We start from the raw sequence: 27,924 nt of genomic DNA, 5'->3' as shown, positions 1-27,924 counted from the left end.
TTAATATTTATTATAAGGGCATTTGCGCGAAATCTCGTCTGTAACAGCGGCTGTGTCGTTTGGGGTGAGGCGTTGATTCCTCGTCATCATCGGCACCACTACCGCGCAGAAGTTGCTCAGGATCGCCACGAGACCAATCACAGAGAGGCCAAGAAGAAAACCCTGGAAAAATAAGAAAGTAGCCTGAGAGATGTTAAACACGAACTCTTGTATTTAAAATGTTTAACTTATCTATATTATACTAGCTGTCCCGGCAAACGTTGTTTTCCCTTATAAAGTATTTCGTCCATATTATTTTATTGAAGTGACTAAATAAGTATGTCACCATGGCAACTATACCATTGCTATCCCGTCGCACAAACAATGGTAATGGTCAAAACGCCATTTTTGACAGTTTTCCATCACCAGTAGCGCCTCCGCCCACGTTCATTTAAAGCCTTGTCGGACCAGCTGCTGTCATCTGTCAAATTCTGTGGTCAATTTTAAGGTTAAAGTTAAAGTTAGCCTTAACTATAACTTTGACCATAACTGTAACTATAACCACGCCTCTGGTGCAACCCACCCTAAAATGTAGAGCCGTGGAATTTAAGTAGTTTGCAACTTTGTTTAATGTAATAAGCCGGGTGTACTGTACAGCGGGCTATAAGAAGCGTAGGCTCGAAAACCACATTCAGCTATTCTAGCCTAGCATGGCATTTTAAAGCTAAAATTACAAAACACATGTCGATAAACATAATATATTCCCCAAAAACACCCATTGTACTGGCCTACCGCCAAAATATTCGTGATAATAAAGGAAAACATTTGGTAACGTACATCTAAAATGCTAAACTAATAATAACATTCAATATTAGATAATCAATTGGTACAGGGCACGCATAACTTTAAGATTTTTGGGCAAAAATGGAAGAGTAATAGAGTAAATTCCGTAGAGAAAGGGTTTGATATTTTATTAGATTGCCATTTTGTAGTTTTTAACCGACTTCTATCATAGATTGAAGCGTGGAATAACAAAATGATCAACTTATACTATGGACGCTTCACACCACGTCAGTCGGGCCCCATGCTAAATACCTGAAGGACTTGTGTTACGGCCACGGAGGTAAAACATATGGCCTACGGGTACCAGACAACGGAAATATATTTAATACTTTTATGTTACACATATATTAAAGATTTTTTTATTTGATACACATTTTAATACACATTCATGTCCCATACATCCACGCGCTTAACCAGTGAGCCACAGAGGTCGTCATTGGTATAGTGAGTAGTGACCATAAATTAGTTACTATACCTATTAATTTTATGGTAGTGACCTGAGGTAGTGACCCATGTCGTCGTTGCTTTGTAGTGGTGTAGAGCTAAATAAAACCTACAGCCTATGTCATAACGTGACATTTTACTTGAATTTTTGCGGCAAGAATCAGAAAGCCACCTTAACACACAGGTGGATAATGTATCTTACTAATGAGCTGTTGAAAAAAAGCCGATATATTATATCTCCACGTCCGCACTGTGTGTATTTGTTCTCGTCGTACGTCAGAGCTACGCCATGAATAGGAATTAACGATTTAAGTAGTGTCTATTGGCGGCTCTCGACATAGGCGAACGCGTTGGCCAACGTCTAAATACCTACGGCCAACGCGCGAACGCCCGTTCTACACATTGGGCCAAAGCGTCTGCAGACGCGTTGGCCAACGCGTTCGCCTATGTCGAGAGCCGCCATATCATGTTGCCCGTGAAATCGTAAGCCGTAATCGTCGCCAGCAGTATTTCCGTACCAATACGACCTGCAAACCTACAAAAAAGAGAGCGTATTCCCTCTTAAAAGGCAACTAGTGTCTATGGGCGACAGTAGTTGTTTCCCATCAGGTGACCCGTTTGCTCGTTTGCCCCCTTATTTTATATTAAAAACAATGTTTTTTAATCCGATGAAAAGTAGCCTGTGTCTTTAGGGGTAAGCATGCAACGCCGGCGGAGTCACGGAAGCCATGTTACAGCGCTTGCGACTCCGTCTAGTGCAACATAACGAATACCGTCAACTTTAGTGAGGTAGTCCCGACGGCATTATCTTCGCCCGGGAAAGTCCTATATACCCCGGTGGCCTTCCCTTTGCTACGGTATATAACGGTACCTTCGTGCTCGAGTCTGGCTGGCACTTCGAAGATATTTAATAAAACGTTAGGCTGTTTAATTCCATCTTTCTTTACTATTGTCATCATCACAATTATCGTCACCATCATCATCACTCACCACGCTGCCGCCGAGGTCTGCGAGGAACAGGTTCCAGTCGTAGTTGTGTCGCTCCTCGTACACCGACACCATCATGTTGTTGAAGTGGATGTACAGCTGGTAAAGAAAGTTAACATCATCTTACAACCTAACGCGTAAGAGCCAGTCCAAAAGGCCAGGCCACAACACTGCGTTGCGGCGTCGTACCGCAAATATAACGATGCGTTGTTATATTGGAAATGTCGCTGACGCATCGCAAATTTCCGCGATGCGTTCTGCGACGTCGTAGATTTTTACGATGCGGCGCCGCAACGCATTGTTGTGACCTGGCTTAAACGGCGCGTTGCGTCGACGCAGCGCTGCCGTTTGACGCATAGCCGACTACACGGGCGCTGCGTCATCGCAGCGTTAAATTACGAAGCAGTCAACGTCAACACCCCCTCCCGCTTCGTATCGGGGGCTGCTGTCCATAATGCGTACTCTCACTTGTACTACTGACTACACTCTTTAGCTTATGGTCAATTTAGACCGCAACGCGACGAGACGCGGCGCGGCATAAATTTGTATGGATTTGACAGATTTCAATTGCGTGAGACGAGCGAGAATATGCCAAATCCATATAAATTTAGAAATAAATAAATAAAAAAATAAAATTTATTTTCAGACAAAGAAGCCCATATTATAAATAATTTTTGATAATAAAATAATTATGAACTAAACAAATAATCACAATGCAGCTCATCAGCTCATCTTGCTACCCTGACATGTAGTTCAGTGAGTCTGCGAAGGAGTGGAGAGTCAATTCGCTCCGCTATCATCTTCAGGACCCCATTCCGGCTCTCCCGAACTCTATGCACCACTGACGCTACCTTTTTCCGCATAATCGCATAGAAATCGTCGACTCCTGCATCGGCAAACATCCCGGATGCACTGCAGTATCGAGGGAGCCGCAATAGAGACCTGAATATGTTATTGTAAAGGACCCGCAACGCGCCATAGGTCCGTTGAGTAAAGCTGGCCCACAGACCACAGGTGTAAAACGCCTGACAAAATGCTTTAAAAAGCGTTATCTTGACAGGCGCTGTACACCTGGCAAACCTGTGTGCCAGCATATTACCGCGGACCGATAGCGCCCTGCGCTCCCTCTCAATATCCTCCTCATCACTAAGAGTATCTGTCACCACATGACCGAGGTATTTAAATTTTGTAACACGACTCAGAGGTACTCCGTTGAGTAAAGGTGGTGGACACTCTTGGTGATTGAAAGTCTTATTATTGCATTGAAATATCATGTACTCACACTTACCAACATTGTACTCTAAGCCGTGTTCAATAGCGTACCTCTCACAAATTTTTAACAGCCTGTTAAGACCACTGATTGAGGGGCTCAGCAGTACCATATCATCAGCATAACTTAAGTTATTCACACATACACCATCAATATGACAACCAGTATGAGTACTACTGAGCTCCTCGATCAACTGGTTTACATAAATATTAAATAATCGGGGCGAGGTTTTTCCTCCTTGTCTCACCCCACACTCTAAGGAGTAATCCTCAGAGAGTGAATTACCCCACCTAACACAGTTCCGTTGATTACCATACCAATACGTCAATAGCCCAATTATGTCATTTGATACGCCAAGTTTTCTTAACTTTGCCCAAAGCTTCTCATACGATACTCTATCAAACGCCTTGGACAAATCCAAGAAACATGCAAAGACCGGCGTTTTCCGCTTGGTATAGTACTCAACGGTCTGTTTCAAACATAGTATGGCACTCTCAGTAGACACTCCCTCTCTAAAGCCAAATTGTGTGTCCCCAATCGAATCACACTTCTTCAGACACGTATCCAGTAACGCATCTAGAACTTTTGCTAGTATTGTAGCAAGAGAAATGGGTCTATAGTTTCGCATACTGGACGTATCCGCCGAAGCATTCTTTACGATAGGGACCACAATAGTTCTCATGAGGTCTGCTGGCAAATAGGAGTGCCGGATACAAAACGTATAGAACATTCCTAATACTCTATGCAGATGAAAGCCTGCGTGCCGCAGGTGCTCCACACTGAGTCCGTCGTGACCAGGCGATTTTCCCCTCTTCATGCCATTTATCACCTTGGACACATCCTTACCCGAGAAACCAATCGCTGGGCCCGACTGAACTTGACACTCAGTGTGGAGAGCCAGCGGCAACAGGGATTTCACCTGAAAAACCTCTCGAAATAAATTCGCAATCTTAATTGGATCCTGCACCCCCTCTATACTAATAGGCAGCCGTACTTTACTATTTAGTTGCTTAGTACCTCTCCAGAACTTATCAAAACTCTTGGAAGAGTGTTGAGCAGCCAGTTTGTCCATTCTGACCTGCTCTTGATTATTTTGACAAAATTTTAGACGCGATTTAAATATTTTACGACTCTCACACATTTTGTCATAAAAAGGTCCACTAGTGGAAATGCATCTACCCGTCGCGTTGCGGTCTGAATCAAGCCAGTCCACACGACGCGTTGCATCAGAAGCAGCGCGCCATGTGGACTGGCTCTAAGCTAAGAAGTTGCGTTACGAGGAATGTGTTTACAGAACCAATAGAATAGCTTCATTTGCCTGACCGCGCTAACAGCGATGATGTTGGATCTTAAAACACGCCACTCATACAGCACCGGTGAGAACGCAGCCTAAAGCTAGGGACGCGCATACAAAAACAAGGTCTATATATTATACTAGTAACTATATCATATAAGGAAGCTGCATTCATGTTTTTTGTGTCTATGTTGGCTGAATTGTGCATTATTATCGTTGTCTGTTGCAACTTGTAGGTAATATACAGGGTGTAACAGAACAAAGTGATAACACATTAGGTTGTAATATGTATATTGTATACAGTATAATATAGTCGTCTACTTTATTTATTTTTTTTACTTATAAAATATACTTACATTGTTTTGTTAAAAAGACTTGGAACATATTTGTAGTAGTCTGTCTGTAGTAATATCAAATATGTCATTAGCTGGTTAAAATAAGTACTTAATTGATCAAAAATCCTAGTATTTTTGTGCACGAGAAGAGACTGGTCTCCACGACACAGGGAATCCTAGTGTGGAGATCAGAGTTTGTGTAAGATTAGCGTGTAAGTTTCTTTAAGCGAAATAAAGATTTGTTTGTTTGTTTGTTTGTTGTGTATGAGTCCTTTATACAGAGTTCACTGTAAAAGTAGCATGAGAGTTACTTTTCATTTCTATATGGCCAAATTCATGACGCTGGTTGACTTGTTCATACAAATGACAATAAAAATTGCTCTTTAAGCGCTGCCACTTTCAAAGTGATACTCTATAATTATAAGGGACACAAACACACCCTAAAGCATTATAGCTTTGTTTAGTTACACCCTGTATATCTGTCTTACGGTAGTCTGCAGCTCAGCAGCATTCCTGGCGTTCCACCCGTAGTGTCTCTGTCTGTCCGTCACGAAGGCACCATACAGCAGCGAGCGGCAAGTCCGATGACACTTATCGCTATCGTGGTTCTCCTGCATGCTAAAATGTAGTCAAGTTTATAGGCAAGGTAAAATGTGAAAGAAACACTGATAGATTTTATAGACTAATGGTGCGCTTATACGGGCAACTAAAATTGCTCGACTCCAGTCAATTCTCGTCAACTTTGACGTCACGACTACATCAAGCAATTTGCGGCAACAAGCAGCAATATCGTGCACTACAATATTGAGTGATGTGGCCATCGAATATTTGAGCGATATGACATTGAGTGATATGAAATAAATTGCTCTATATTGCTCCACTAATGGGGATTGTCCATTTTTTTTCTTTATTTTGCTCATTACAAAAACATTTCGAGGAATAAGGTCAGTGATCGTTTTTCTGTATATAAACGAGAAAAATACCCATTAGTTACTTATATTTTTGAACAAATATGTTTTTTTGACCTTCAATGGCGTTAAATTAGCAATAAATTCGACCAACATTACGTTTCGAACTTTTGGTAAGCTTCTCGTATCAGCTTTCACATAATGAGAACTTGCAAATGACGAACCAGCCATTATAAATGAGATTGAAAGGAAAAAACATACTGCAGAGGTCAATTATTGGCCGCCGATGATGACGTCAGAGCGAAACTTTAAAAATTTATTGAGAAAAAACTAGAATTAAAACTAAAATTATTTAATTTATATTCTTAAAATACCCTATTTTAACTAAAAAAAAATATAAAAAAGTGCATGTGATTTTTTTGGACAATGCCCATTGCTCCAGATCGCCGAGCAATTATTGCCCGTGTAAGCGCTTCTTAACTGCTGCACTCAGAGACGTTTATTATGATTAAATTTCAATTTAATGAAAAGTTTGACAGATAATATATGACACTTATGTCAAAATTTTTAAATTACCTACGAGTAATAAAGTTTTTAATATTCGTAGTTAATTACATTTAAATAATTAAAGTTCTACTCTAATTGCTGCAGTTACTAATATAAGCATATATTAGTAACTGCAGCAATCAGAGCAGCAAAGAAGTACCTTTGTCGACCTGTCAGTTAGTCTACTCTACCACAGGCGCCAAGTCGTGTCAAGGGTTAAAATTTAATAGGATTTATGTAGAATCGTATGTATATATGTCGCAGGGAAAAGAAGATATCAGGGATATCCCGAAATCCCTAGGGATATCACGAAATCGCGGTAGATACCGAATATTCTTGTTTCTTACGTCTTCTTACTAAACAAATCTAGTTATATGTCATTTCACTAAACTAAATCTAGTGAAATGTCAGAAAAGCGGATACCGCCGAATAAAAATCGAGCTACGCATTTCTCTCGCTCGCTCTAATACCCACACGGGCACTAGTGGGAGTGAAACAAATGCGTCGCTCGAGCTGGTGCGCCGTGCGGCTCGTGTGATTTTAGGGCCGGGACACAAAAACACGGCACGACGTCGTACGACGCCGTACGGCGCCGTGCCGTGGTTTTTTTCGACGCGCGTCCGACACGGCGCCGTACGACGCCGTACGACGTCGTGCCGTGTTTTTGTGCCCCGGCCCTTAGTCGTTAAATTATTATATGATATTGAATGTACCGTAACTTCTTGGTGGAAATTCATGTTTCACAGTAATAATATACACTTTTCATGCACTTTTTCCACTTTTATTAATAACAATTATGTTTTACACGACCGGTTTCGATAAAATCATCATCAGGTGTAGTGCAGGTAATTTTAAATTTTTAAATAATTGGTAAACAAAAATAGGGTTGTCAGCGTCATGAAAAATTGGATTTAACAATAGATATAGAGCTTGGTCGACATAAATTTAATATTTTTAGAAAACCCACGTACAGTGAAAACATCCTCCACGCAAACTCATGCCATCCACATCAGCACAAGCATGCTGCATTCCATGCTTTTATACACCGGCTGCTGAAAGTACCTCTGGACCCAAAAGATTTCAGCACAGAGCTAAATACCATAAAAAGCATTGCTGAAAATAATGGTTATAAAAAAGAATTGATTGACAAGATGTTAAAGAGAGCGAAGAAAAGAATGATTGGAAGAATGCTGTACAATTATAGAGAGGAAAAAGAAAAAGCAGGAAATACATGGGTAAAAATCCCTTACATTGGTCCATTATCCTATAGATTCCAGAGAATTCTGCAAAACAAGGATACAAGGGTAGCGTTCTACACCACAGATTCCCTCAAAAATGTAATATGTAACAACAAAGACAAATATAACATCACGGATAGTAGTGGTATATACAAACTTACCTGCGATACATGTCAAGGAATATATATAGGCCAAACGGGTAGAAAATTTAAAACTAGAATTAAGGAACACTTAACAGCATGGAAGAAGAAAACTGACAGATCTACATTTGCGGAACACCTAAATAATAATGGCCATTTCTTCGATCCTGATAAAGGCATTAAGTATCTACACATTTTACCAAAAAGCAGGAAGATGGATGCATTAGAAGCGCTGGAAATAAATAGACACAAGAAATATGGGAATCTTCTTAACGATCAGACATGTCTCTCAAATTCTATATTATTACAGGATACTTAACATTTAATATTTTGGACATAATTTTAGTTTAAGTTTGACATTTTAATTTAGATATTAGAAATTTTATATTTTGACATTGGCATTATTTTGACATGATTTATATGAATTTATTATCTTATGACATTATTTATATAAAGATTGACATTTTATGAATTGTTAAATATTATTATTTATTTATTATAGTTATAGGACATTTAAATTGAATTGTTGATTTATTTAATGTAATTATTGTTTTTTAATTTAATGATTTTCTGACCAATTTTATATTTATGTTGCTATTTAAGTACAACTCCTATTTTAGTCATTAATTTATCAATATCAAAGGTTTATATGAAAGGTTTTACATTTAAAATTTTATTTGTTTATTTGGTAGCAAAGTATTGTTTTTGGTAGAAAATTGTACTAAATGGTAGAAAATTTTTCATGACGCTGACAACCCTATTTTTGTTTACCAATTATTTAAAAATTTAAAATTACCTGCACTACACCTGATGATGATTTTATCGAAACCGGTCGTGTAAAACATAATTGTTATTAATAAAAGTGGAAAAAGTGCATGAAAAGTGTATATTATTACTGTTAAATTATTACGCTGCAGGCAGCACGCGCGCACCTCGCATCGCATGCCCGTTACATATAGATTATATTTTGTTTTGTTTTGTAATGAAAATACACCTGTTAATAATTTGTAATTTTGTTTTTGTTTAGTTGATTTAAACTTTATTTTCTAATAAAAATACACCTATTAATTTTTAATTTTGTAATGTAAAAATACATTGCTCAGCACAGTAATACCCCGCTTTGCGCGACCCCGTTATGCGCGGTTTCACTACGAGTATCTTATGGGGGCGACTAACCCTAAAAATGAAAATAAGCCCCGAATTGTTTCATTTTGTAGACATAGATACAACATTATATTTCCGAGATTCAGACCTAGCAAAAACACGATACCATAAAATTTTCTCGATCACAAAGATGCATCTAATTTTCACAAATTTTTCATATTTTGCCATAACCGTGCATTAAACTAAGTTATTATTTTAACACATTGTATAAAATTCTATCATTAAGGAACTGACCTAGCGGATTTTTTAAATGTTACATATTTATCGAGTTATTAGGAAAAAAATAACTTTCTTTTTATTTAAATGAATCCGCGTCGTCCTGGCATATTATGAAATACGGGCGTGAGTGTGAAGAGAGAAGGACGATTTTTTGCGTTAGTCGCCCTCTTAACGCGAATGGGGCATTATCAGCGTGAAGGGATCTTATTATCGGTATTGAGTTATTAATATCCCCATAATATACATTTAACAGGCTATCGAACCATGCAAGTAACATGCGCGTAAGTCTGGAAAATATTAAAAAATGTTGAAACTCGAGAGTCGTAAAAGGTGATATTTAGAAAATCGCATTCAAACTTAACGTACACGTAATAATTTAACGACTAAAACATAAAAAAAGAACATATATACGGTCGAATTGAGTAACCTTCTCCTTTTTGGAAGTCGGTTAAAAAATCACACGAGCCGCGCCAGCTCGAGCGACGCATTTGTTTCAATCCCTAGTGCCCGTGTGGGTATTAGAGCGAGCGAGAGAAATGCGTAGCTCGATTTTTATTCGGCGGTATCCGCTTTTATATTTCACTAGATTTAGTTTAGTGAAATGACATATCACTAGATTTGTTTAGTAAGAAGACGTAAGAAACAAGAATATTCGGTATCTACCGCGATTTCGTGATATCCCTAGGGATTTCGGGATATCCCTGATATCTTCTTTTCCCTGCGACATATATACCGGTTGGAATATGTTGGTACAATGAATTCTCTTACTTTATATAAGTGGATATGAGGTTCCTCATGTCCTGAAAGTTGTCACAGGGCGGCAGATCGCTTGTCATCCACGGCCCGGAACAGCCCACGGCCGAACCCACTTCTCGCCATACGTACTCCGTTGTGCACTGGAACAAATAAACAATCTCAATAATGGTACCACGGAGCTAATACAAAGAATGACACTAACATCGGTAGTAGTTGGAATAGTAGGAGTCATTATAATATAGTTTCCAATTTTTTGCCAATTAAGCTTACCTTCTTTGGTCAAGTCTTAAGAAAGATCAAGCTCAATGCTGGTGTTTACGTGGCAATCAGATTAGTGACGGATTTATTACTTGGTGGCCTAAACAGTCCATGCAAGTTGGCCCCCCTATTCGTATGTCAACTGGAATCGGTCTTCGAAACTCTTTAGGTGCCCAATCAGACGTGATGCCCTAGGGCCTATAAGGCAATTGCTTTAATCATGAGTTAATCTATTTAGAGTCAATCCATCAATTGCCTGTTAGCGACTCACTCGTCTCTTTCCCCAGTCAGTAATATATTGGAAACTCTAAGTTATACTACCTCATTAGCGCTATACCCCGGCTCATCAGTGCAGGGGTCATCATCGTCACTTATCATCACGTACTCGTTCACCGTCAGCTTGATGTCCACCGTCTCGCCCGTGTTCACGTACAGGTAGTCCACCAGCCCACCGTTGTATACCTCCACTTCTATAGACAGAGGTGAGATGAATGAGAAAGAGATCAGCCCTAGTAGACAAGTGGCAAGCGATTATCGTAAACGCTAACAAAATGTATGCGATTTGACATAAGTCATCGCTTCGCTAGCGAATACTAAATATTTACGCATCTTTAAAGTAATACCGTTACTAAACGAAATTTTTCATAAATTGAGGTATCAATGCCATCTATCTAAAATAAACGTAAACTACAAGATAAACTTGTTTTTTTGCAAAATGTTGTGTTTTGCGCCATTTAGCGGTAAATCGAAGCGTTACTAAGCCGAGTTATGTTCGGGTCGATAAATGCAACATTGTGTCTATACCAATAAGAACATATAACACGGCTTTAAGTCACAAAATATTTTCTTTTTTGAATAGGTAAAGTGTTTCAATTTGTTTAGACACATTTTTCGTGTTATGATATAACGCAATTTATAATTTAATTACATTGGATGGTATGTTACAGTTTGTATAGTCACAGTTTGCCTTTATTTTTTAAGAGATTAATCCAATAAGGTTTATCTCTAGAGTGTAACATTTTTTTATTATAATCAAAAAATATTATTAATATGCCAATAGGTTTAACTCATTATTCTTAAATTAAGTGATAGAAGTGAACATTACTTTTGTTAGCTCAAAGTAGGTACCTACCTCTGGATAGAGAAATGAGGCTGTGATCGTTACTATGTTTATTTATTTTTTATTGCTATTTCCAGTTGATCTGCTTTCAGTCAAAGTGTTTTGTAAAATGATAAGATAGTTAAAAGTTAAGACGGTAAGATATTGTCTAAAATTTTAATTAGTGGTAAAGTGTTACTATAAAAATATAAATCAAAATAAATAAAGCTGTAAATATTATAATTAACTTTTTTAAATGGCATGTCATAATTTAAACAGAGATCTATCATATAAACTTATTAAATATCTTAAAAAACCCTGAACTCAGATTTTTATTAGGAAAAAACAGTGACTATTTTCTAATATTTGCTCCCCTGTAAAATTTGATAATTTCATTTAGTCACGGTATTACGTTAAAGGTGCGTAATGTCAAATCCCATACATTTTGTGGCGTTGGCGTTGGCGTTTACAATAGTTGCTTGCCGCTTGTCTAGGCCCTCAGGGCTTCCTAAATTCGTTTCAACTCGTAAAAGGTCTTGAGACGTCGCAGACTTGCGACTCGCTAGGCGATCTATCCATATTACTAATATTATAAATGCGAAAGTGTGTCTGTCTATCTGTTTCCATTTTAAAGTTCAATCCCAAACCACTGAAGCGATTCTGCTGAAATTTGGCATGGAGATACTTTGAGTCCTGGTAAAGGACAAGGATACTTTTTATCCCGGAAAAAATATACGGTTCCTGCTCGCTTAAAGAAGATTAGATCCACCTTTCACGTGGTAAAGCCATGCTTCGGTACGAATGGGCCGGCTCGACCGGATAATACCACGGGTTCACAGAAAACCGGCGTGAAACTGCAGCGCTTGCGCTGTGTTTCGCATCGTTCGTGTGTTCCGGCAAAGCATCTGCAGCTCTTCTGATGTTGCGAGTGTCTATGGGCGACGGAAGTTGCTTTCCATCAGGTGACCCGTTTGCTCTTTTCCCCCTTATTTCATTAAAAAAACCTTGGTCTAGATGACGCAAAGGCAAGATTTTAATTACCCACCAGTATATGGCTCCTCTGTGTAATGCACATGTACGTGATACCCTGGCGGGAGCACGCTGGTGGCGGTGGCCACGTCAGCCGCCTGGTGCTGCAGGGTCACGGAGTAGCCCTGCGCCTGGGAGGTGGCGCGGGACACCTTTCGGGGGGAGAGTGTGAAGCAGCGACCCGTGATGAAGCCCAAGGTCGAGGTGATGACCACATCTGAAGGATATTCCATTTGTTAGAGGAAATGATACATAGCCGGTTTCTGAAGTTTTTTGACTAGAGTTAATATTTTTAACAACGTTGTTTATTGTTTAATATTTGGAGCTGTGTCCGAGAAAATTACACATGTCTGGTTAATGGTCATGTTGATTGGTTAATATTTGCCTGGTTCAGAGTAAATCATGCATACCTGGTTTCTAAGGTTGTTTGACTGGAGTTTTATTTATTCAACAACGTTGGTGGTTGGTTAAAGACGTTAGCCAGTTATTTACCGGTGAGGTAAAAGGAAGGCCAACGATTTTGACTAGCTATCGCTTTTAATATTTGCTTGAATATCTTTTTATTATTTTTAAGTGACGTAGACCTAATATAGTGACTTTTCTCTGGCTCATTGCTTTTGCTTACTTACTTCTCTTCGCATAGTACATTTTTATGTGATTGGGTAATAACTCACTCTCTCTCAGGTTCTCCAGGCCGTACTGAACGAAGAAGTCCTGCTCGTCATACGTGATCTCCTCCCAGAGCTGGTCCAGGGAGATCCGGGAGAAGTTGAACCCGAACCATGTTGACGTGAACCGCGGATGCGAATATAGACCGTACTCCTGTAGTTATATTGAATAAATTTGAGTACATTGATCTCTAAAATAAATTATGCTGGTTTTGCTAAAAACTGTACTAAAATCAATATGTACCATCGAGGAAATTGATTCCTAGGCAGTTGACAGACCAACGTTATTTGGTCGGATTATGTCAATTCAATGTTAATTAGCTTTGTCCACACTGTGCCTTTTTTGTTCATCAAGGGCATGCGAGAGGCATGCCCGCGACGCTATGACACTTTTCTTTCCAACGCGGGTGGATTTTGACGCATTCAATTATTGAATATATTATGCCAAACAAAAGTTGAATAAAAAGATGATGACGAAGAATGAAGATGAAATGCATAGTGTGGACATATCACATAGCTATTGTGATCTGTCGGCTGGGTTTGACATGACGTGACCAAACTACGTAGGTAGGTCTGATAGTACCATCGAGGAAGTTGATTCCTATGCAATCGACAGACCAACGTTATTTGGTCGAATATGTCAATTCAATGTTAATTGTGATCTGTCAGCTGGGTTTGACGTAACACAACCAAACTACTTAGGTCCCCGATTTGCAAAGGAATCAACTTCTCTGATAGTACAATACATTAAAGAATATGTTATTTAATGGACCCTTCTCATGCTGCAAAAGAAGTTTTGCTATTTAATTTTCAAAGGCGTGTACAGTTTTGTAATAATTGAACATGATTTGGATCCTGTCTGCCATATTGATCAAGCCATTACCATTATATGTAAGAACTAACCTTGTCTATAGAAAGTACTGGGTAATATACTAAAGTAAACCAAATAATTTAGATTTTGGACTTTTTTATGTTACAATTACTTTGCAGCCTACTTTCAACGAGATTGTCGTTACAATGAGTTTGCCGGCTTCTTACAATGAGTGTACAGGCTACTCACAATCAGTCTACGAACTGCTTACAATTGTTTTGCCTACTCAATGGACAATGAGTACTACTTGTGCTATGAGAGAAATTGATTCATAGGCAGATGGCGGACCTACTTATTTTGGTCGCGTTTTGTCAAACCCAGCCGACAGATGACGTCTTACAATAAGTTGACATAATCCGACCAAATGACGTAGGTCCGTCAACTGCTTATGAATCAATTTCCTCGATGGTACAATGAGTCTGCCAACCGCTTATATAATTATTTACCTATTTACTATGAGTACTTACAATGAGTTTGTCGTACTTGTAGGGCGGTTCCCGGCAGAAGGTGACGCTGGGGTTGCGGATGGTGTAGTTGCACTCTACTCACAATGAGTCTGCCAACCGCTTACATTTTACAACTATTTCGCCTACTTACACTAAGTACTACTTGGTACTTACAATGAGTTTGTCGTACTTGTAGGGCGGTTCCCGGCAGAAGGTGACGCTGGGGTAGCGGACGGTGCGGTTGAACTCGAAGTGGGTGTACGTGGTCACCGGCACGTCGATCAGCTTCATGATGCACGACGCGATCTGGTGATCATCATTAGTAACTCCCACAGTGGTTTCGGTGACGGTGGCCGGTTTCATTGAAACCAGGCCAGTTACGCAGGAGTAATTTATAATGCCCTAGTGTGTGCAGTACACATGAGCACTCTCTATTCCTATTACTTTCATAGCCCAATGGGACGGAAGACCGTCACGACTGGCGAGAGATCAGGCGCAGGAACGACTTGACATGCCCATCCGACACATGGATCATCTTACATGTCAGTTAATCTGGTGATCAGCATGCATTGTGCTAACCAAACTTGGAAATAACATGTTTCCAACGTGGGCCGGTTTCCAATCGAACCCACAACCTCCGAGTCAAGAGCCACGCTCTAAACCACTGCACCACGGAGGCGTTCATCATTAATAGTTGTATTGTTGATGATATGTTCATGTTTCAATCATGACCGAATAAAATCTAAATGTTTCCAACTTTGTTCCTCCACGAATTCGATAGCTAGTAGAAAGAAACCGAAACTGAATATCCTGACAATGTCGACATGTCACGCGGAATTTGTATAAAACCTATCACTCCTCCTTCCTCTTACCTGCTGCACCAGCAATGCGAAGCAGGCGAGGGCGACCACCGTCTTCAGCAGATTCGGCCCACGGAAGAACTTCACACACTTGCCCTTGAGGCCCTGAGAAACCCAACATTTTGCAGGTAGTTTCTCCAATGTCCATCAATTTTAAGTTAGTAGTTTAGTAGTTGACCTTTATCTAAAGAACCCTTAATGATTTTAAGAGGATCACTTCATGTTTCACATATTATATTTTAATGAGTTCAAATAGATCAAAGAAGCGCAGTATCTTCCCTCCAAAAACTTACTTTGTTATAATAGCTATGTTATTATTGCTTTTGCAAAGAATTTCGTTTTTACCATAGACTACTGATAGTATTCTATTTATCTATGTTTTTACTAACGTTTTAAAATATTATAAAATTATTGTACACTTACACTTTCTTTCGCCTCGACGACCATTTTGGTTCGCTACGTCGTTTAAACAAAATGTCGTCAAGTACTCATAACCACTATGATATAAAGCAGGTAATAATAGATAAGTTGTTTTATGCCGATTATATAAACATAACATATTAGATCGTAACTCATGTTGTTTTGGTTATTGCTTGTGGTACAGCTAAGGAAATGTAATATTAGCTATTTGTTTTATTAGGGGTAGTTCCCGAACCGGTGGTAGGCAACGTAGTTTCTTCGTTCGACTTTCAAAAAGTGTATCATGATACCCATTTTGAATAAAAAGATATTTTATTTATTTATTTATTTTGACCTTATAATTCATCCACACTCTGCTTATTACTCATGTTGCGGCAGTATTGGAAATAAAAATAAAATAATTGTTACATAGTTTATTAATATTACAATATCTTATGGTAGAAGAAGCCAGCCAGCCTTAGATATAACAACCTTATATTATCACTGGTAAATAAGTACCTACGATAACATTATTGTTATGTTATGGTGCCTTCTCACGGCGCGTATTATCGCAAGCCGCGCCGCGCCCGCTCGAGCCACGCGCCGTGTGAATGGGTGGCTCGGGCTGGCTCGAGCAGGTGCGTTTAATATCACGCGCCAGCTCGAGCCACGCGCCCGAAGAAAGTGGTGGCGTGGTTGCGTTCTCACGGCGCGTGCTACCACAAACCGCGCCGCGCCCGCTCGAGCCACGCGCCGTGTGCCGAGGCGCGGCGCGGCTCGTGTAGGCGCGTCCCGATCCGATTAAAGTCGGTAACTTCAAAGGCGCGGCTTGAGCAAACAGGCGAGCACGAGCCACCCCTTCTCACGGCGCGTGATATCACAAGCCGCGCCACGCCGACAAAAATTCAAGTAAAATGAAACTTTATTAACACGATAATAGATATCATTTTGCTCTAAGTCACTTCGTTAAATAAGTAAATTTTAATGAAATGCAACTTTATTCACTAGGCAATTAGGTTGCATTTCAACCTATGCCGCTAATTTTATTAAATTAATGTGTAATTCATTTATTTGATAACCAATGCCGCTGCTTGGCGGCTACATCGCGCTATAGCTAGCACGAGAATTTTTATTATAGGTGATTAACTAATTTGAAACTCTTTTCACTTACACTCATTCTTGGTGTTGTAGAATTATCACGCCAGAGGGATTTAAGTCCCAGGGTGGGATACCCTGGGGGCTGGCACTAAATTCCTATGGCGTGCATTGGTCCTCAAATACTGGTGGCAGTTCATTCCTGAGTTTTACAGTGCATGGCAGGATGTTACGCAAAAAATGCACGGTGGAAGACTGTCACTCACCAAGGTGATGAGGATTGATGATGGTATGTTTTTCGCGTGGAATGATGACGAAAGCTTGCAGGATGTACGATTCCGAACAATAATATTTGCTCGAAACCTTCCCAGTTCCCCGTGATGCTACACTACTTTTATAATTCACAATAATAATAATTATTATGTTTCCACTCGTACTGGTGGAAGAATGACGCTTCTGTTCGACTTCACGAAAGCACAACATCACGAAATCCGTCTGTACGGCTACCCTACCCTGGAACTAAAATTGCTTTGGCATGAAAATTCTACAACGTGATCAATTCTACAGTGAGTGTGAATTAAAAACCTTATAACTATAACAAATATTTTCGTGCTAGCTATAGCGCGATGTAGCTGCCAAGCAGCGGCATCTGTTATCAAAATAAAGGAATTAAACTTAATATAATAAAATTAGCGGCATAGATTGAAATGCAACCTAGTTGCCTAGTGAATAAAGTTGCATTTCATTAAAATTTACCTATTTAACGTAGTGACTTAGCGCAAAATGATATCTAATACCGTGTTAATAAAGTTTAATTTTACCTGAATGTTTGTTAGCGTGGCGCGGCTTGTGATATAACGCGCCGTGAGAAGGGGTGGCTCGTGCTCGCCTGTGGCTCGTGCTCGCTCGTAATAGCTGGCTCGGCGCGGCGCGGCTTGCGATATCACACGCCGTGAGAAGCCAGCTTTATAAAGCTGGACTACAGTTACAAAATTGTAAAAAAAAAGTATTTTTTATATTAGTCTTCGCTAAAATGGAATGTTTTACCTTGATGAAATTCTGCACTTTCAATTCAATCGTGAAACAATTTGGAATGTAACTTTCTTTTACATCTTTAAACTTGCTTTAAACAAAACATACAGTTTATTTACATTTTTACATAATTCACAAATACCTAATGATCAAATCAAAAGTAGGCAAATCATGCTGTACTCCGAATTTTAGAATAACATTAATGTCATTTTGTTTTAGGCTAGATTTATATAAGCCGGTGTGAAACAGCGCTTGCTCTGTGTTTCGCCGAGTGAATGAGTTTACCGGAGGCCCAATCCCCTACCCTCCCCTATTACCCTATTCCCTCTTAAAAGGCCGGCAACGCACCTGCATCTCTTCTGATGCTGCGAGTGTCCATGGGCGACGGAAGTTGCTTTCCATCGGGTGATCCGTTTGCTCGTTTGCCCTCTTACTTCATAAAAAAAATACAACAGAATCGAGTCAGTACTCGATTCTGTTATATATTAACTGGAATGGACTAGTTCATTTCAGTTATTAAAATATCATTAATACAGACTAGTTTATTAATTCTGAATGTTAATAATCTAAAGTCTCAAAATCTTAATATATATATTTCTTGTGTGCGTGTGTATGTGACTGAACTCCTCCTAAACGACTGGACCAATTTTGATGAAATTTTTTGTGTGTGTTCGTGGAGATTCGAGAATGGTTTAGATTTACAGTTTGGTCTACTGGAAAATGTTTTTTCAATTAATTTCTTATTTATAAGGAGTTGTTGATTTTGGAATGTTTTACATTAGATCCGGCGGACGGCGCTATCATCGCATTCAATATTATTCTATTTCAATTTTAGTTTGTCCTGACAGATGGTGCTACGATTAATTTGAAAAAAATTTTGTTATTCAATTCATGTGCTGATTAAAATATTAAATAAATAACACATAGGCTACAATTTTAACCGACTTTCAAAATGGGGGAGGTGTTATGTTCGTTTTCTTATATTCAACGATTACTCCGCCGTTTGTTAACCGATTTTCAAAATTTTTCTTTTGGTATATAGGGTATCATCCCAATTTGGTATTATATTCAGAAAAGTGGTGATCTGATGAAGGATCCATAAGTAATCGAGGGAACTCCTCAAAACTTATAGGGAAACATATGGTGACTTCGGTTTCGTGAGAAGTATTCTAAGCATATGCTACCAACAAGTAAGATTTTGCACCGTGATATACATGGTATACCGTGGTTCGGAAGGTGCTGAGAGAATTCCTGATTCTTTATAGATACAAGTTTGGGAGTTTCGGCGTTGTTTTAAGAACAGAAAGCATATGCTACTATGCAAATTACATTCTTCATCATCATCATCATCATCATCATCACTACCATATTATACCATTTCATAGTCTTTTAGATCGAGACTCGAGTTTGTCAAGCGATAATTTAAAAAAATCTATATCTACCTAATATTATAAACCTGAAGAGTATGTTTGCTTGAACGCGTCAATCTCAGAAACTACAGGTCCGATTCAAAAACTTATCTCAGTGTTAGATAGATCATTTATCGAGTAAGACTCATCATTTATCGAGAAGGTTATATTATATTATTACTCTAAGACTAATACGACAGAAGAAACTCAGGAAAATGTGGGATAAACGGGGGAAATATTTTTTATGGGAAAATGTACCTACGGATTCTGTAAAATTTCTAATTTACGCGGGCGAAGCCGCGCGGGACATCTAGTAATATATAAATTCTTAGAATTTCATAGATACCTACGTAAAGGAATAGAATGTTGAATGCATATTTATAAAATAAACGAGAAAATTACTGAAAATAATATAAACATTTAGATCATGAGTACACAGCGTAACATTCTTCTGTAATTTCTCATCTTCTAGAATTTCTACTGTAGCAAAATGTATTTTAAGTATCGACTCTCAGACAAATTGGCAGAAATGAATTAGTACGTAATTTGGTTTGTTAAATCAGCCAGATAAATATTATCAATATTTATCTGGCTGATTTAACAAACCAAATCACGATTAACATTAACTTAACCATACCATCATCGACTAACATTAACTTGACAATCCGACTAAATAAGATGGGTCTGCCTTTTTATATGAAATAAGGGGGCAAACGAGCAAACGGGTCACCTGATGGAAAGCAACTTCCATCGCCCATGGACACACGCAACATCAAAAGAGCTAAAAGGCCGGCACCTTTTAAGAGGGAATAGGATTACAGGGTAGGGGAGGTAAGGAAGGGTATAGGGAAGGGAAGGGTAGGAAATTGGGCCTCCGGTAAACTCACTCGGCGAAACACAGTGCAAGCGCTGTTTCACAAAGGTTTTCTGTGAGCCCGTGGTATATCTCCAGTCGAGCCGGCCCATTCGTGCCGAAGCATGACTCTACTTGTACTTTTGAACTTTCAAAGCATAGGGTAGGTACTGGGTAGGGCTACAAAAGCTGTTTTTTTCGTCTGCCTAACTATTATGTGTTGACAGAACTCAGAATTATATTTAAATGGACTGACTAGGAGATTCATGATGCGAACGTTTACAAACACTTAAAAAATTAGTGAATTACAATACTCAATGTAAAGATAATAAAATATACAACATGTTTCCAAAACTACGATTACATCCAAGAGATTCTCTTCGTCTTTCAGACAGGATAAATACAGGATTTTAAATCTTAAATACTAGATTTTTTTCATAAAACAAATAGGTAACGTATACAATGTACCATCAGAGAAATAGATTCATAGGCAGATGCTGGACGCACGTTATTCAATCGGGCAATATCAAGTTAATATTCTTGTTGCGATTTGGCGGTTCACCTTCACTTAATCCGGAAAAATTTCATTGGTCCAATTTGCCCATGAATGAATAATTACTCTAATGGTAAAACTCTCCTTACACTTAAATCTGACTCTTTAACTTAAATGATTATATTAATTTATAGTAAAAGTGATTACGTTACTAGCAAGATCGTTAATGCAATACTTAAAATTGAAGCACCAATGGTCGCGGAAGAACTAGGAACCGTAATGGTCCTATTCATTTGCAGTTCCTTTATTTTCTCAACGCTGGGGTTGGGATCGCAGGCGGTATGGTTGATGGCCTTCAAGACAGGCCCTGAAAACACTCTGAAGTTGATATCCGTATCGTTCAACAAGCCATCCATCCACAAAGGAAGCCTATTAGAGAGAACCCAAAGGGTATCTTTCGTGTCAACTTTGATATCAGTGGGATAGACCATTGTATCGTCGTCCTTGTAAATCCTGCCCTGATTCGTCATGTTGTACACCTTGTTGGTGGTCCTCCAGCAGACAACTGCGTTCATGTTGACCAGAGAATAGAAGAGAACTCGAGTTTTTGGGTCAAGGAATGATACTCCAGATTGCGCGTTCGGTCCCCTACTCCCTAAGAGCTTGAACGCTTCAAAATTCGCCTCAGCAATCGACTCGTTCCTTAGATACTCTGTGGAGACGGAGAATTCATTGAAACTGGACATCGGATGAAAGTACAACGTGCTGTAGCTGTTGTTGTTCGGTGCCAAAGACAACCCAAAGATCGCATCGTCCCATGTGAATTCGTGTCCCTTGACGCTGTACTCGCACGCCATGGGGTCGATATTGAAGAAGTGATGGTGAATTCGCCAGGATTCGTTCTTCGCCCAAGAGTATACTACTAAACCAGCTTTGCCCACGTCACCAGCGTACGCGTAAGTGTTCTCACAGTCCATATCTTCGACGGCAATGACTGCGAACCCTGAATCTTCCTTGACTTGGTCTTCTGGGAAGGTGTACCTTCTGATGACTGTGTCAGTCTTTAAGTCGAAGATGATGAGTGCTGGTGTGAATTTGATGGTGCCGTTTTCGTTGAGGGAGTTAATCTTCCCGCTGTCCAACACCCAGAGTCGGTCGCACCTATCCGCGCGGACTCTGAAAGGGGAGACGATGTCTGGCTTCTTGTCCCCCTCTCTCAAGTGCGCCTCCCAGTTCGGGTATGGAATTAATTTCGGTGACTTCGTAGAATTGTCTGAAAATATTAAATTAACAGGGTTATTTACCAATATTATGAAGATGAAAGACAAAATTGTTGGGTAGGCTTAGAATCAGCCAAATCGGCTTACAGAGGTTGGTCTTCATAAAAGTCGTGAGTGACAAAATATGAAAGTTAGCTAACACGTTACACGACTCAAAGTTTGCTTCCATTAGTCATAATCGGTAGAAATACTGGAAAGTTAAGGTACACACAGATTACGTGATAAATAATTGTCCTAAAGAATCCTAGCAACCGCTAAGTGATTAAATTATTGCATTGTTTCTATAATTGCAATCGCTAAGCACCTCGGGTAATTAAGAGCTACTCAATACCATAGTATAAACATGATACAGTAGAGTAACACAGTCGTGGCGTTTAAATCGAACTGGCTCAACACAGAAACAGTTTTACACGCGTGCAACGCGTTGAACCATATCCTTTTCCTACTTTAAGTTATCCGAGCTCACGCTAATGCATGCGTGCGGCTGATTCGGGCAGTCTAGTATGTTAGTCTACTGTTTAGCCCATATACTGTACCAATACTGATCGACTACTGGGTCATTAGTTACAAAACTGGCAGTGGTGGGGGGTCACCTTCGCGCGTGCGCGTGCGCCGCAAACCGGTCTCAGTCACGCACATTCCGACTCCGTCTAGAGTTATACCTCAGGTATGATCCTTATGGCAAGTGGCATAAGGGTGATGGTAAAGGTAAAATAAACTTGAACGTGGGCTGTAGCCCGTAGGGCGGAATTATTGGTACACCTCCATGAATGTCCGGGAAGTTTTTGAATGTGGACTTTCCTTGACGCAAGAAAAGAATATTACCTCACAAGAGTGATCCCTAATTCAACAGCATAAGGGTGATGTTAAAGGTAAAATAGACTTGAACGGAGGTTGTAAGATATTACATTATGTATAGAATTATTATTTATTGTTACACCTGACACCTCCATTAAATGAATGTCCGGGAACTTTTTGAGTGTGGACTTTCCCGTGACTCATTTCGAGAAATTAATCACTTAGCAACGAGTGTCATTTACTTACCACTACTATCTATTCTTTGCTAATTCTGTGTCATAACTTCATAAGTAATAGTTACGTAGAGTTTCAGGAATTCGAATCAGAAAAAATGTTTAAGTTCAGGAAAATAATCTCACGGTCAACTAACTACGGTTAAGTTATTTAAGTGTGGTTTTATGATTGTTTGAAAGTGGTGACTGCACAATGCGTACTTAATGTAAAAAATTAAAATTAATCATCACTAGACTGAAATTCTGATTTTTTCCGCATTTTACATAGCATGTTTTAAATATGAAACAATAATTTAAACGTTTTGCAACGTCATTTTCAACACAATATAAACAATAACTATTATTATTAATTATAATATAATACTAGACTCTAGACTCTAGAGAGAGCCGTTCTTTTTATGGGGCTCATAGTATCCCCATACCAAAAATATAAATCCCCATAGCAAAATCGGTTCAGCGGTTTGGGCGTGAAGAGGTAACAGACAAACAGACACACATTCGCATTTATAATAATATTAGTATGGAAGCGGAAAAATCTAGTAAAACTTCCTCACCCGTGAGATTCACGTATGTCAGACTAGCTGGTACTCCTCCCCTCCACCTGGGCACCGTCACGAACAGCTTGTCTCCATAAACCTCCACCCCCATGGGTATGTTGTTCTCGGGGACGAAGGTCCGGTTCTCGATCATCTGCCCCCTGACCTCCGGCGAGGGGAACTGGAAGTCCAGCTGCTTCCACTCGTATATGATGTCCAGCTGTTCCATGCTGGCGCTGATATAGACCAGCTGAACGAAGATTAGGAACTTTATGCCCCCCATTCTGGACCTGGAATTTGTAACGGATTCTTAGAAAAGGCAATGTTTCGGGCAGTTTTAGTCCAGTATTGTATATTTCGCTTTCAATCTCCTACTCAATAACAATATTAGCGGATACGTTCTCAATGTCTTAGTGGTCTTAAGACAGTTTTTAAATATTTGTTTGATATCAATTTTGACAGCACTTAAGTCAAGATTTCACCAATTATATTGACTAAAGTCTATCGATATTCAAAAAATCAGCTCGTTAGGGTTCCGTTATAGGGTTCTGTAATCAACAAAACTTGTTTGATTACTGAACCCCGAAAACGGAATACTAACAAGCTGATTTTTTGTATAATAATAGGTTAATAGTAATTTAATTTAAACAGTAACAATGTCCTACAAATAGAACAATCCATATTTTAGGACCATCAAGTCAAAGTATGAAATCCTTTCTATTTCTGTTACTGAGCTACCACTTTCAAGATTTTTCGCAGATAAAAATGTTGTTCGTCTTGTCAAAATGAAGCTACTTACAAAAAATTTGCTTGATAGTAATAAAAAAAAATGTTCTAGGGCTCCCGAACTACTATGCCGAATCTATCCAGAGACTGAAAAGTGAAAACGAACCCTACTTTAAAGTAAAAAAAGTAAAAAAGTAGAGTCATTTAAAGAATTGACGATAGTGACGATTATTTGTAACTTTAAGGGCCTGTTTCACCACTTCCTGATAAGGCTATCCACCAATTAACTTGATAGATCAAGTATGGAGAATCTGTCAAAAAAGTTGTAAATAGCCTGAGCCTGTGGTGAAACCGGCCCTTAATCTAGTTTGGTAGAGCCACAGTATAGCAATATTAGTCCCTATGTCATATTGCTATACTGTGGTAGAGCTGATAATATTTCTCATAAGATTGAATTCAAGATAATATTTTATTATATGCGATGTTATTCAGTGTATATTAATTCTTTTAAGGTGTCAGTTTGTACATTTTGTATGAACCAGATGACCTTGAGACACAAAAATAGACTGAAGCAGAATAATATTCGTGAAAAGGAAATTATTAAGAGTGACATAATATTTACGTTTAAAATCTATGTTAAGTTTAAATTTGGTTCATCACGATTCACGAAGTCATGGTAGCAAATACTAAAAACAAGGGATAGGTCGTATTCGACCGATTCGATAAGTAAACTGTATTTGAGGTATAATAATAATAATAATAATAAAAATTATTTATTTGCACATTAAAAACATAGCAATACAAATATTATAAAAAAAAAGGATTTGCGCAAATTGGCGGTCTTACCGCTACTAGCGGTTTATTCCAGACAACCATCACCAACAGAGATGAAAATATGACATACAAATATAGGAACAGTATAACACGTCTTATGAGATGTGCCTATTATACTTATGAGATGTATAGGTATATACTTATGAGATGTGCCTATTCGCCCATATTTACGTCGATGGCAAAGCCTCGCCATCGTGGCTATCCATCATACTCCAACGTAATCATCAATCATCTGGTGCCATCTTCATATCGAAATCCGGCGATCATTTGGTTGAATTTACTTAACCTAAAGAAAGGTTTTAATAAAAACTTGGAACGAACAGTAGTAATTTATGAACGGAAGGCAAAAAATGAATCATTATCATGCCTTCGTTGGCGTTGTAGCTTGTAGGTCGCTGCAGTAACCTCTGGAGACTGGTCGTTTCACCTTGGAGCCTTTAAAAAGGCCTCTTGGGCGTTTGCTCTATTTTTATTACCTTTTTCCTATTGTGTTATGTTGAGAGCAGTTGAAAGAGCTTTAATTATACTCTTAATTTCAAGAGTTTTAAGTATAAGTACTCTAGATACTAACTACTGCTAATCCTATTGTCTTCTAATTACTTTGCGGGCTTGTAAGCCCTGTGCCCCTTGGCAGTCCCTGAGAACATAATATTAAAAGATTTTTCCATTATATTTATGCTTATGTTATACCAAACCAAGATCTTGAGAGCACTTTTCGGCAGCGTTTCCTTCAGCTACAGCACGTATCATAACAAAGACAATATTATTATAGTCTAGCCATATTATTAGCAGTGCCGTAAATAGCCTTTTTTGCGCCCTGTGCGAGCTTCTATATAACTGCACCTTTGTTTTTTAACCCCGGAGGAAAAGGAGGAGGTTATATAATGTTCGGCTTTGGATATTTTTTACTACATTGAGAAACATCTCTGGGGCGCAGCGGGAACGTATCGGGAGCAATTCGAAAAATAAGGAGCTGAATGTCTGAGTCTACGCCATGTGCCTGGGCACCGGTGGCACCGCCCTATTTACGGCACTGATTATTAGTCTATTTATCAAACAATAATTCCGAAGGTGCTATGTTTCGGTATTGAAAGGTGTGTCGAAATACGCAATTACAGTTTCAATGTTATGTGTAAGTATATGTAACGGAACTAAATCAAGGCCCAGACTAAAGACAGGTTCGGTGCGGAAGTTATGTACTTAAAAATATGAATGCCAGTGTCAGGGGAAGTATGTATGTATTTATATTGTATATCCATACTTCCATCTAATATTATAAATGCGAAAGTGTCTATCTGACTGTCTGTCAGTCTGTTACCTCTTCACGCCCAAACCGCTGAACCGATTTAGCTGTTTGGCATGGAGATACTTTTAATCCCAGCCGGGCTAGCGCAGCCACCAGTAGAAATGCGAAAGTATGGACAAACTGTGGACATAAAGTTAAGGTCCATTCCGATCTTTACCGCGGCTAATCGCAACCGACAAAAATTCAATTAAAATGCCACTTTATGACAGACTATAAAATATGTCATAAAGTAGGATATTATTTGAATTTTTAGGACTATAGGCTGTCATAAAGTGGCATTTTCATTTAATTTTTCGGAACGAAAAAGATCGGAACTTCACCTTAAGTTTATCTCCACAGTTTGTCTATACTTTCGCATTTCTACTGGTGGCCGTGCTAGCCCGGCTGGAAAGGATAGGATACTTTTATCCAGGAAAAATGTACGGTTCCCGCGCGATAATCAAATTTTGGAGCAACGTTTTTTTTTTATTAAGACAATTTGGGGATGTCTATGGGCTGTTCGCCCATACTCTTTTTTTGCTATCAATCATAGGTTTTCGCTCTAAGGATAATTTTAATCTTATATCTTTAAAAGAGCAATTGTTGTATACCTATATACATATATAATTGGAGTGGGTTTTTTTAATTAACTGAGCCTGATGAATTTTCGTCTAGAGAAATTGATTTTCCGAAAAACGAATAATGCTGTTTTAGTTTATTATATATCAATTAACTACATCTACTTCTACTTCTGTGAAAGAATCGCTCATTATCTTTTATAAGTTTTGTGCCCTGCCCCCCCCTCGGTACGCCCATGGTGGCCAGTGACATACTATACTAGATGATTATTATTATGTAGTTGCTTAGCGTTTGTATTATTGTTATGTAGCCGTAATCTACATCTTAAGTTAGTATTATTTTATCGCAAAACTTTATGTTCACTTATCGAGCAATAACAAATAAATGGAGCAAGCGCCCTGATACCACTAACAATTGTACTTCTGCAATCAATATAATTAAACCTCCTGTGTAAACAATACGACAGTATATAAATAAGTCTATGGTAAACAACTAGACATTCCGAACATTAACCTCGCAAAAAGCAAAAAATCTTCCAGGTCTAGAAATTAGGTAGACTTAAACCATGCACTACCTAATCGAACACGGAACCCTAAAAACTGTGCATCCATACCGGAATTTTTAGGTTTGGCGTGCGATCTTGTCATTCCACGAAAAAGTAGCCCGTTTAAGGCCGCTCACAGGTGTGGTAGTCGCAGGCGAAAATACTCACTCGTTCCAGATGTTTCTGCTTCTCCCGACTTCGCAGGCACTCGCTCACTTCTGAAACTGCAATATCCTCAAAAGGTGCCAAATTTGGATGAATATTCTGGCGATATTCACGGCTATTGAGGAGGGAAACGTATTAGCGCCACGTCCGTTCACTCCGGGCAGTCCGGCAAACTAAACAAACGCGAAACACCGCGGGTGCGCGTGCGCCGCTGCATGACAACAATACTGTTCAGATGATGTTTCAAATGAGACCTCTAAGGCGACGGCATAAGGACCACTCTCAGAGACAGCTAAAGGGAAATTAACT

The 27,924-nt window shown here is 39.0% G+C and overlaps 1 protein-coding gene across 1 annotated transcript; it reads right to left on the bottom strand.

Moving 5' to 3' along the window:
* Positions 1-27,802, bottom strand: LOC121733199. The gene is made up of 12 exons (XM_042123371.1): positions 27,619-27,802; positions 23,501-23,772; positions 20,911-21,908; positions 15,367-15,450; positions 14,669-14,800; positions 13,184-13,331; positions 12,526-12,726; positions 10,703-10,851; positions 10,136-10,263; positions 5,641-5,770; positions 2,257-2,352; positions 1-162 (listed from the first exon to the last, which is right to left on the bottom strand). Exons 2-12 carry the CDS (start codon positions 23,763-23,765, stop codon positions 1-3), a joined length of 2,493 nt encoding a protein of 830 aa, XP_041979305.1. The 5' UTR covers positions 23,766-23,772; positions 27,619-27,802.
* Between the last annotated feature and the right edge of the window lie 122 nt (positions 27,803-27,924).

The sequence above is a fragment of the Aricia agestis genome, chromosome 13, assembly GCF_905147365.1.
Source record: "Aricia agestis chromosome 13, ilAriAges1.1, whole genome shotgun sequence".
Classification (NCBI taxonomy): Eukaryota; Metazoa; Arthropoda; class Insecta; order Lepidoptera; family Lycaenidae; genus Aricia; species Aricia agestis.
Note: the sequence above shows the minus strand (reverse complement) of the source record. Positions and strands in the feature narration are given on the sequence as shown.